This window comes from Rhineura floridana, chromosome 13, assembly GCF_030035675.1.
Source record: "Rhineura floridana isolate rRhiFlo1 chromosome 13, rRhiFlo1.hap2, whole genome shotgun sequence".
Classification (NCBI taxonomy): Eukaryota; Metazoa; Chordata; class Lepidosauria; order Squamata; family Rhineuridae; genus Rhineura; species Rhineura floridana.
Window position 1 is genome coordinate 30720778 of NC_084492.1, and position 12500 is coordinate 30733277.

The following is a 12500-nucleotide window of genomic DNA, read 5'->3' on the forward strand; positions in this document are numbered from 1 at the left end:
GTGACTTGATCTTGTAATGTTAAACTATGGTTTATTACTACATTTAAATCACTCTTATGTGTTGGTTCCAGAACAAGTTAGTTGAACTTAGGTCCCATTGAAATCAGTGGGACAAATTAAGCATAATTTAAGTCTCATTGGTTTCAACAGGAACAAAATGCAACTGACTTAGGTTTCAATTATATATAGACTTACCTGGGAGTAAACCCTGTTGAAATCAGTGAGACTTTCATTTGAGTAGACATGCATAGGAGTGTGCTGTTTAGTCTGGCTTCAGCCCTACATAACTTTGAGTGGCAAATTCTTAATTACAAAATGCACACAGTACATATTTCCTTGGCTGTGGGCATCATCCATTAAGGAGGGGTAATTCAGTTCACATTTAAAGGCGAACTTACCTAATTTGTACTTTCCAAAACAATACACAAACTGAACCACAGCCATTCTTCGAAATGTGCACTTCTCTGTTTTTGTTTTTGTACTGAAGTTCTCCAGCCAAGTAATGTGTACAAAAATACATATATTGGGGCAAAGCATGCATATAAATGCATATATTGGTGAAAATAATATCCAAAAATGCATTATGTTAGGGAAAATGGCTCTCCGCTGTTGAGTATTCTAAGCAGAATTGCATGCAAAAATCTGGATGTTTGGAGAAATTCACACTGAAATGCTGATGAATTTTCATGAGGATCTTTTTTTAAAAAAGTCACAAACAAATGTGGAAATGTGAAGAACTGAATTTAAGACTGCAAAAATGAGAAATGGAGAGAAACTGAAACTGACATATTCAACCATCCCTTTTATCCGCCAAATATTTCTTCAAGCTCCATGGAAGAGAACAGTTTTGAATGGAAAACTGGGTGGATTTGTTACTCACTTTATTCTGGTTTCTGTATCTCCTGAATAGTGGCCATGGACACCACTTCCGTTCAGCCGCATTCTTTTTCAGATTAGGATTCTGCTCAGGCTCCTCGCTTGCTGTTTTTAATTTTCATTTTATCATAAGCAGTTTAAGATTGTTGCCAGTGGTAATTTGCAATTTTTATCAAGACCTCTTCATTATAGCTTCTGACAGGACAGATGCTGTAATTAATCATGCAAGACAACTGGGGATAGTGGTCAGACTACTCTCAGAGTGCAGGAGGGGGAGGGAGGGAGGGAAAAATGAGACTACAACAGAATCCTTGAGATCCTTTCCAACATGAATGTATAATGCCCGCTGGTGTGTTGGCAGCTAAGGAGCAGACCCTGAAGCAGTAGTGGGAAATGTTTGCTCTCGCTCTACCATGTGTTCAGTGGTGATATTTATTTGATTTGATTTATTATTTGATTTATATCCCACCCTTCCGCCCAGCAGGAGCCCAGGGCGGCAAACAGAAATGCTAAAAACACTTTAAAACATAATAAAAAGACCTTAAAATACATTAAAACAAAACAATGTTAAAACATGTTTAAAAAGCTTTAAAAACATCCATTGATATGTTAAAAGAAGTAAGCACGCTGCAACAACATCAGGCTAAGGCTATCAGTGGCTACTAGCCATGAAGGCTACGGTGTTCTTCCTCCACTCTTGGAGGCAGGATGCCTCTGAATGCCAGTTGCTGGGAATCGCGATTGGGGAGGGTGCTCTTGCACTCAGCTCCTGGTTGTGGACTTCCCATAGGCATCTGGTTGGCCACTGTGAGAGGAGGAGGCCTTTGGCCTGATCTAGCAGGGCTCTTCTTGTGTTGAATAAGAACCTAAGAAGAGCCCTGCTGGATCAGGCCAGTGGCCCATCTAGTCCAGCATCCTGTTCTCACAGTGGCCAACCAGATACCTGTGGGAAGTCCACAAGCAGGACCTGAGCGCAAGAGCACTCTCCCCTCCTGCAGTTTCCAGCGACTGCTATTCAGAAACACACTGCCTCCAACAGTGGAGGAACAGCATAGCCATCATGGCTAGTAGACAACAATAGTCTTATCCTCCATTTGTCTTATCCTCTTTTAAAGCCATCCAAATCACCATCGTCATCAGAATGAGATTAAGACTGCAGCTGGGAGGAGCTGTTGGTGGTGGTACCACAGAGTTTTGGAACCGCATTCCCAACACCAGCTAGATGCTCTAGCTGTGGATTTCCTGCTGTGAGCAGGGGGTTGGACTCGATGGCCTACAAGGCCCCTTCCAACTCTATGATTCTATGATTCTATGATCATCCTTATAGCTTCCCTGGATTGGGGTTGGGTCGGGACAGGTGGCAGCGTTGTCAGGGCTGCATGGAGACACCAGCAAAACCAATCTGGTGCTCCCAGCAGTGAGTCCGCACAACCCTGGACTCACTGCTACTCTGCCCAGCCATGTGCTGGTGCTGAGGGGTGGCTCTGAGATTCTGCCCCACTACATCAACTGCTATTGTTTGGGAGTAAGCCCTCTTGAACTCCATGAAATATGGAGCTAGTGGGATGCTGTGTGTTGGACTAGGATTGGGGAAATCCAGCAGTGGTGGCTGGTGCCCATTGGGACTGCTGGGCGTCAGGCTGAGCCCAACATTGGGTGGAGCCAGAGCCAATGAAAAGCAAAGACACCCTCTGACTGGTGTTAAGAGTAAGGAGGCAAGCAGGTGATGGCTGGCTTAGAGCAGACTGAGATTGGCGGGGCAGCATCCTACTCACCCTCATGAACCAGCCTCTACTGAAATCCAGGTCCCTATCCCAACTTTGCCATGGAAATGACCGGGGTGACTTTGGATCCATCATCATCTCTCCGCCCAACTCATGTCACAAGGTTGATGGAAGGATAGACTGCAAATAAACTGGTGGATGAGTGAATGAGCATGGTCTGGGTGGAGTTATTATCTGACAGACCACTGCAAGTTTCCAGAATAGCTGGAACCTGGAACCTGATGCATGGCACACAAAAGGAATTACTTCTTCAAACAGCTCACAATTAACTTATGGGATGTGATGCTGTGAGATGTGGGGAAAGCTGATAGCTTCAGTGCTTTTCAAAGAATTAGGCAATTTCATGGAGCAAAAGTCTGTTAGGTTGCCGTTCCATGCACATTTACCTGGGACTAAATGCAATTGAACTAAATGGGACTTACTTTGGAGCAGACACATATAGGATCACAGTATAAACAGCTACCAGCAGGAACATAGGAAGTTGCCTTACACTGAGTCAGACCATTGGTTTCTCTAGCTCATTATTTGTCCACATCAGGTGTAGGGAACCTTTGGCCTTCCAGATGTTGTTGAACTACAATTCCCATCACTCCTGGCCATTGGCCAACAGCAACACGGTTGTCCGTTTGCAGGTCCTTCCCAAATCTATAGCCACTTTGCATTTTCCCTTTGACAGCTAAATATTTGTTGGTTCTAGTAGGTGTAAATCTGGCTCCAAAATCACACACACACCCTGGAACCAGTAAGAAAGGTCACAAACTCAAAATTGTTACTGAAATTAATTCAATGGTTTATTGAAGCATGATGGTAATTAAAAGGGCTAGTCACAATGGATATATACCACTGAATACCAGGATAGCGCTGAATAACAGTTCAGGAACAGGGGATGATTACTGGCTTCATGCCTGCTTATGGATTTCCCTGAGGCATCTGGTTGGCCACTGTGGTGAAAACAAGGCTGGACTAGATGAATGTTTGAATTAAGCCAGCAAGGGGCTTATTTTTTTATTTTTAAAAATAATAATACGCACCTAAGGTTGTAATCCTCAACCCCATTTAACTTTATTCTATTTATTTATTGAACAAAATGTATATACCACTTGACCTCAAACTGGTTTATATCCAGTTAACATTGTATCTACCATTATGACCCCGTAAAGCTGGGGTGGGGCTTGTTTTCAAGTAGGCATGTATAGGATTATGCTAAGTTTCAGTTCGTCTGACTTAATGGATGCTGCATCCCTATAAAAAATACCCCTTTTGCCATGCATTCAAAACCAGGCCAAGAAATTCATATACTGGACCAATTTTACCATTTATGAAATTGTAATTATCAAGCAATCCAATGGTGAGAATTTGTTAGCTTGAGTCACTATGGGGCAAGTCATCCCAGATGACTTATGTATTTATTTTATTTATGAAATAGCATTTGCAAACTGCTTTATATCTTTCAAATCTCTTACCGGCTTTACCCACCCTGCTTCGGGCAAATGCTACAATATATGTGCCATGTTGGAGGTTATGAGAGGCTAGCAGTTTAAATGTACAAACTTCCTTTAACATTTAAAAAGTGTATGTAGCTTGTTGGTTGATAGCGAAGATCAGTTCCATCCAGACTTCACAACCGTGTATGGTTTGATGGAGTCACAGTGGAGGCTGGTGCATTAAGGCAAATAGGGGCACTGTCCCACCAACCTCAGCCTCTCTCAGCCAGCCCCCACCTACCTGCTGTCTTACAATTTATCAGGGGGTGGCTCTGCCTGTCGTTGTCTCTGGCTCCACCTACTGTTGGCGTCCTCTGCCTGTGGTGTAGCGGTTAAGGCAGCGTTTCCCAACTAGTGGGCCACCAGATGTTGTTGGACCACAATTCCCATCTTTCCTGACCATTGACAATGCTGGCTGAGGCTGATGGGAGTTGTGGTCCAACAACATCTGGTGGCCCACTAGCTGGGAAAGGCTGGGTTAAGGTGTTGGACTATGACCTGGGAGACCAAGGTTCGAATCCCCACATAGCCATGAAGCTCACTGGGTGACCCTGGGCCAGTCACTGCCTCTCAGCCTCATGAAAACCCTATTCATAGGGTTGCTATAAGTCGGAATCGACTTGAAGGCAGTACATTTCCACCCCACCAGTCCCAATGAGAACCAGGTACCACTGGATTCACCATCTTCATGGGAACACTCAGCCATGTTGCGACAGGAAACATGGTGTCTGGGAGGATTCTACCCTCAACGGCTTTACAGCTGGCTGGGCAGCCAGGCAGAAGCCACATATATAAGAAAGCGGGCCAGAGATTATACCTTAGAGCAGGAAAGAGAGGACAAAGCTGCTGCCATCATGTACCATTATTTAACAGCTTCAGCTTAAGAAGTTCAGGGGAAAAGGTGACACAAACCTGAGCCCTATGCAAAACCAAGAGACAGACAGGGAGGATCATGAATTTGCTACACACTTCTAGAGTCTTTCAGAAGAGTGGTGTCAAGGTATCAAGAACCCATCAGTATGCCATTTCACTTGCAACATTAACACTAAAGGGCAAATCAACTGCAGATCCCTTTCTTGGAGAAGCATCTCCAGTTCAAAACTTCCAGAGATATTCAAAGCTCCCACCATCATAGTATTACTGAATTCAACCACAAGGAGCTCCGTTTTTGTTTGTTTGGCTATTCCTCACTTTTTGCAAGGATAGTAACATTTATTTGTTGCTTCTTATACTGCAGTGTCTCGAAGCGACAGACGTAATAGCAGAAACAAGAAGGAATGGTGTAGGGTGTGGTGTAGGTGGTGTCTGTTGGTCAGCTTTCTAGGGTGCTTTTGGAAACATAAATAATGACGAAGAAGGCTTCTAAATTAAGTATTTTCTTTAAAAGTAAATATTCTGGCTGAATATTCCTTGACTTCCATTTCTAAGTACTCCTGGAAAGATTTCTGACCTTCTGGTGACCTACAGAAAATGTGAATACTGCACCCCTTTTTTCTGGAGCACATTCTAAACTCAGCAACAGCATCCTGGATGTATAACTGATCAGTTGACAAAGAAATCCCCTTTCTTTTACTCTCACACAGATACTGCAGTCTCACCCCCTCTGGAATCTCCGTATGTGCTAGTGCTCCAGTTCATGATTTGTGGTGGCTGCTCACTCAGTCATGCTCCTTCACTCCCAATATATTCTCATTGTTATTGACCCTTCACTTTCCTGGTTGTTCAGGCCCTTCCATGAAGCAGCAGTTCAGAGTTGGGACATTCTTATGTGCTGTAGGTGGCAAAACAGCTTAATAGAGACAACCTTTCCCCCAACCTGTTGCATTCAAGATATGGCTGGTCTATAACTCCCATCATCCCTGACCATTGGTCACGCTGGCTGGGGCTGATGGAAATTGGAAGGACAACAAATTAGGAAAGTGGTTTGCTGACAAACCAGCAGTGGTAAATGTCAGGATGGTGAAGGCAGGGCAGTGTTGAGCATCTGGCAAGCATTACTGCCACGGACTGAGAGGGAGAGGGGGCACGGTACAGAAAGCACAGCACAGTGCAGGCATGATGGCAGAGCCAATCCAGCACTCCTGCTGCTGCACCGCCACCACACTGTGCTGCCCGCATCTTGTCCCTCCCCCTCTTGGTCTGTGGCAGTGATGCATGCCATTTGGAAACCAGCTGTGCAAAGCTGTCCTGGCTTTGCCACCCCACTACTGCATAGATCAGAAGCCAGTTTTGCATAGCATAAACAGCTTCTGCCACATACAACTTTAGGCAGTGTTTCCTCCCACCCCCCACCGCAAGGTTGACAGCAGTAAAGCTTACACTGCAACAGTGGTACCTTTGAGCTCAGAAAAGGATCCTTGCTTTCACAAGGTATCAAGCTTGTTCTTGTCTTAAACTTGCCTGGCTTAAGCTGAACTTGCCATAGCGAGACCAGCCCTGGATGCCAGTGTAAAAGTCTGGGCCATGCAGCAGCTGCAAATCCCAGATCCCGAAGCAAGTTGGGATGAGCTGGTGTGATCCAGGGCAGGCAAAAGGGAAGGGCAGTTGGGCAACCAAATGTTTAATCAGGGCTTTAAACCCAAAATTGAAGGAGATAAGATGACACAGGCAGAGACTCTTCCCTGTCCTCCCCCACACCCGACTGTATGGGGTTTAAAAACCCGATTAAACTTATGGCTATGAAAGGCCCCCAATATGGTTCAGGGCCCAAATTGGACCAGTTCATTGCTAGTTGGATTGGGCCTGGTCCGAAGTGATGAATAGGGCTGTGGATTGGGGCATACACAGCCCTAGTAAATGTCATGGTAAGAGGTGGTGTTGTGGCATAGATAAGCAGGCATCTTGTTCAAGGTGTTTAGGATTGGCTGATTACAGCTTTGCAAAGCACCTGTGTAGGTGATTGGGTTGTTTTGCTTTTTTTTTTTACTGAAATGTGTTTATTCTATAGCAAGATAAAAGCATTTGTTTTATAGATAAGAAAAATACAAACAACTTAATTGCCGCTATCATAACTCATAAAAAGTATAAAACAGCATAAAAACACAGTAAGCAATGTTGCAGTTAAATCATTCATGTTACCAGTGTTTACATTAAAGCCTCATTTATGAAAACTTTACAACACATGATATGAAAAACTTACAACTTTTTAAAGAAAATATTTACACTGATTATTCAGATGTAGCAATCCTTTTAAATAGTCTACTGGTATTACAGCATAGATATTTTTTAAAAAACTCACATTTTCTCCTTCTTAACTTTTTTTTTGTAATAACAGTTTTATTTAAGTGCATTTGCTTTTTTTAAAAATACAGTGTATTAAATCTGAAAATTATCACCCAAACACAGAATAGAATATTCACATTTTTTAAAACTGTAATGAAAAGGGTAGTAATATACTTTATAACAAAGCATTGCAATGTTTAGAGAAATTATAGCTGTGATGACAAGATGGGCTCTGACATTTAAGAACTTTTTGCTTGCATTTTTTTCTTTCAGAATACATTTTAAAAAGAAAAAAGGAGCTTTGGCAAAAGTCTATGATTTTTACATTAATCTTTATACATATATATATATGACAGAGAAAAACACCGTCAACTACTCATGTCACACGAGTGTGATTGCATGAAATCCAATCAACATTTTACAGGTAGTTACAAATGTGCTGTAAGGTCTTCATGAGTTCAAATGAAGAAAAATCCCAACCAACTGATTTGAAGTGCATTAACTAATCAATTTTTATCTGAAGCTGTGAAAAGGCCTTTTTTTTTGTCTTAATGCCCAGGCATATCCAAGACTGATTCACATATAGTGGGTAAAGCTCAAAATAAATTAAAAAAAAAGAGCACAGCATTTAATAATAATAATAAAAAGGTTGGAAAAAAAGAGAAAAACAAATATTTTTATAGTCAGCTAAAAGAGTATACACAGCTACATTGTAGTTCTTTATTGCCTATCTAATAGACAGCTTAGAGACTCACTTTAACTGTTATGCATCCCTGCATAACTACCATCAGCAATGTACAGTTTCCAGCCATATACGGTTCACCTTTGCTTGATTCAAAGCAGCTTGTCAACATGCGTTTTCAGAAAATGCTGGCCTGTGATAATAGCTGAGTCTGTGTCTGGGTTTGTATTTGGGACTGGTGCTGTTGGGTGGCTGGCGGCGGGCTTCCGATGCTGGGGATCGGAGAGGTTATCTGCGAGGCCACCGGGGAATGTTGCTGTGGGGAAGGCTGCGACTGGTGCTGCTGCATGTGCTGCCGCTGCTGCATCTGCTGGAGCTGCATGTGCTGGAGCTGCTGCTGCATTTGCTGCTGGTTCAGCTGCTGCTGCAGGTGCTGCTGCTGCTGCAGGTGCTGCTGCATGTGGTGCTGGAAATGCTGCTGCTGCATTTGCTGTTGGATCTGTTGGTGCATGTGCTGCTGGTGGAGCTGCTGTTGCTGCATCTGCTGCTGCTGGAGCTGTTGCAGCTGCTGCAGCTGGTGCTGCTGGCTCTGCAAGGAAGGGCTGACTTGGGAGGACGCCGACGCTGACGCGCCCACCATGTTGCTCCCCATGGAGTTTATCAGCGAGGTGGAAATGTTTGTGGGCAGGTTGGGTGCAACAGTGACCGAGGCAACAATCTGATTCATGGGCAGCCTCATAGCTAAAGGCTTGGGGGCGATTGCCCTGGGGAGGGATTGCTGAAGAGTCTGGGGCGAAGTGGCCACGGCTGCGTGTTGGGAAAGAGGTGTGTTCAGGAGAAGGGAGGACGACAGATTTGTAGACGCCAGTGTCTGCTGGACGGAACGGATTGTTTGGGCTTCAGCCGACTCAGCGGCAGCCTGTGTTTAAGAAAGAGAGGGTCATAATGGTTGATACAAGGGGTTCTTTTATTTTTATTAATATTTACATTAATCACGTTTTCATTTCTCTTTCATCTGAGGAACTTGCAGTAGCATTCATCAAGTTTTCCCCATTTTAAGAACATTAGAAGAGTTGTGCTGCGTCAGACTAAAAGCACTTCTACTCCAGTGTTAAGTTCTTACACTGGCCAGCCAAATGCCGATGGGAAGCCAATAAGCAGAACACGAGTGCAACAGCACTCTCCCCGGTCATGGTCCCCAGCAACTAGGATTCAGGGGCACATTGTCTCTGATGCTAGAGGTAATACATAGCCTTCATGACTAGCAGCTACTGATACCCTTATCCTCCACGGATCTGTATAACCTCCTTTTAAAGCCCTCCACGTTGGCGGCCATCGCTATATATTTGAGAATTGGGCTGAAGGCAGTTTAGGCCAGCACCCTGCTGAAGCTAAACAGGGTCAGGTCTGGTCAGTGCCTGGATGGGAGACTGTCTGGGAACCATATGTAAGCCACCTTGAGTTTCTATCATGAAAAGAAAGGTGGGGCATAAATGTAATAAATAAATAAATAATACCATGAACCTTCATTTTCACTGGATGACCCCAGTATTTGTTATTATGACAGAAGAAAAAAGTTTCTATCTCCTTCATGCATAATTTTATAAACCTCTAATGTGCCCCCACCCCCATCCCTGTAACCATTACAAGAGCCTTCTCAAGACATTCAGGAGGGCTGAATGTTTTTAAGGCAGCAAGGAGAAACCTCTTGGCTACAATTCCATTTCCCTGAAAGCATTAATTGGTTGAGTGGAAGAGGCCTGAAATATCTGAACAAGGCTTAGTTCAGTGATTCCCAAACTTTTTTCCTTACAGAACACTTGAAAATCGCTGAGAGTCTTGGTGGACCACTTCATGAATGTTGGGCCTGCTTTCGTAATTGTAATTCCATAGAATTGAAATTGAAATACATTGTAACAGATAGAAGCAGCAATAAAAATACAATTAGGAATCAAAATGAACATTCAGTGCAATGCATATGCCAGCTCCCATCTTCAACCACAAATTCACAGACACACTTCAGACCACCTCAATGAAACTCGCAGGCCACTGGTGGTTGATGGACAACAGTTTAGGAGCCCCTAGCAGGGGATAGCTGATCAGGGATTTGAAACCCACATTTCCCCAAAGAAGAGACTAAGACAATCCACTACATCACACTGAGTCTCCCTGCATCAGGTTCTGATTCCTGCAGATACAAATGATGCCTGTAAAATAATAAATTCCCAATGGTCTCTTACTGCTCTGTTTATTATAAGAGCTTTTATGAGAGCTTTATCCAATAAATAATGCAGTATACACAGTACATTGATATTACATTGTCTCATAACACCTTCTATAATGCTACAATGCTTTATGCAAAGCCTATTTTTTGTTTTTTGCAAATGGATGGTAGTTTATAGTTTATAGAGTACCCCTGGGCATACAGTTCTTCACTGTCCCAAGATATGGTCTCAAAACACAGGAAGCCATCACCTTGCTGAAAATAAGCAGTCTGGGTCTGGTCAGTGCCTGGATGGTGACTGCCTGGGAGTTATAACAGCCTCGTCTCCACATACACAGACAGACACATTTACAGTTAGGAAAATGATGAGTCCTGCTGGATCAGACCAATGGCCCATCTAGTCCAGCACCCTGTTCTTACAGTGACAGATGCTTATGGGAAGCTCCCAACCAGGATGTGAGTGCAACTGCACTCTTATAATCCCCACCAACTGGTAGTCAAAGTCATGCTGCCTTCAAAGATCTTATAGCAGGCTATCTACTCTGACAAGCAGCAGTTCTTCAGTGTCTATAGTAAAAGCTTTTCTCATCACCTGCTACCTGATCTTTTTTTATCTGGAGCTACTAGAGATTGAATCAGGAACCTTTGGGATGCAAAGAAGGAGCTCTACCACTAAATTAAGACCCTTTTCCCTGAAACTTTTCTTCTTTCCACTGTCAGGGGTGGGAGTGCCATAGAGCAGCAAGGCTCTGTTAGCTGTCCTAGTTATGCAGAGAGTAAGGGTGCCTGATCCTTTTAAGTGGAGATGCTACTGCAAGAGCCTTTTCAGGACATTTGGAGGGAGAAGGCTGAATGTTTTTTTAAGGCAGCAAGAAGGACCGTATTGCCACAATCCCATTTCCCTGCAAACATTAATTGGTTGAGTAGAAGACTTCTCAAATATCTGAAGGAGGATTCGCCAATCAGGGATTTGAAGCTCACATTTCCCCAAGTAAGGCCCAAGACAATCCACTACCCACACTGAGTCTCCCTGCACCAGGTTCTGATTTCTGCAGATACAAATAAATCCTGCAAAAGGAATAAGCCCCAGATCTTCTGCATGCAAAGCCAGTGCTCTGCCACTAAGCTGTGGTCCCTCCCCAAAGACAGGGCTTTTAGAACTCTGATTTACTTTTAATAAGGTGACAAGAACCCACACTGAAAGCACTGCTCTTTCATGTGTAACTGAAGTCAGCATCAAGCTTACCTTGGAAACCAAACTGGCTCTGTAGGCAGCGAGTGCCTTAAGGTATTCTTTCTTGGCAGCTTCTGTTTTCCTTTTATATACCTATTAGAAGACATTGCAATTAACATCACCTTCACTGTATAAACTTCACACCATAAAGTAGCTCTTGCCTGAAGCGGGACGTTAGGGTTTCATAAAAAGAAGAAAGTCAAAAGGGACAATGCCAACTTGGACTCCGGAAAAAAAAAGACTCCCAATGTTATGCAACTCCCACCCCTCCTTTCTTTTAAAATGCTGAGACTAACCTGCTATTGTGAACATTTTCAGCATGAAACAGGAGGGAGTTGGTGCTGACTTTTTTAAAAAAAAGAAACGTCCTCTAAACTCATCCTCCTCCCTGTAACACTTACCACTTTCATTCCTGTTTGCATTCGCATCACCCATCAGGTGCTTCTTCAGTTCCATTTATTTTTTAAAAAATATATTTGCTTCCTTGAAACATATTAGCCAATTAGATCTGACTTTATGATGATGTTGCAGGGGATCAATTAAACCAATAAAGAGTAAGGGAACTGACCTTGCTCTGAATGAGCTTTGTTTGTTACGTGCTTTACAAATTAAGCAAATCAAATTTGTGAGATAGGGATGAGGCTGAAGCAGTAGTCAGTAGGACCAGCAACACAACTGCCAGAGAGAATGGGATTGATACTGATGCCTATGTGGTACTGGGAAGAGGCTGGTGGTGGTTGTTTTTCTTAAAAAAAAAAACCTTGGGTAGGGGGACAGAGTCCTGTTGAGGAGTGTGACTGCTGGGAGGGTTGTAGACACCTCCTCCTTTAGCTCCTCAAAACATGAGTTACAAGGAAGTAGATTTGTTTGTGAAATGTTCCCTCGTTTACCCCCACCTCACCCCGAGATATATTTAAGAATGTAAGAAGATCCTTTATACCACATTAGACCACTGGTCCATCTAGCTCACTGACTGGCAGTGGGTCAACAGGCT

General features: G+C 43.4%; 1 protein-coding gene across 1 annotated transcript in view; it reads right to left on the bottom strand.

The window, feature by feature from the left end:
- Positions 1–7210: 7210 nt before the first annotated feature.
- TOX3 (TOX high mobility group box family member 3) overlaps positions 7211–12500 on the bottom strand; it is a 127380-nt gene continuing 122090 nt past the window's right edge. Inside the window, exons 6-7 of the mRNA XM_061593627.1 lie at positions 11519–11599; positions 7211–8967 (exon numbers count right to left, since the gene is read on the bottom strand). Of these exons, the coding sequence (XP_061449611.1) occupies positions 8227–8967; positions 11519–11599 (822 nt within the window). The 3' untranslated portion in view covers positions 7211–8226. The remainder of the gene's footprint in view (positions 8968–11518; positions 11600–12500) is intronic.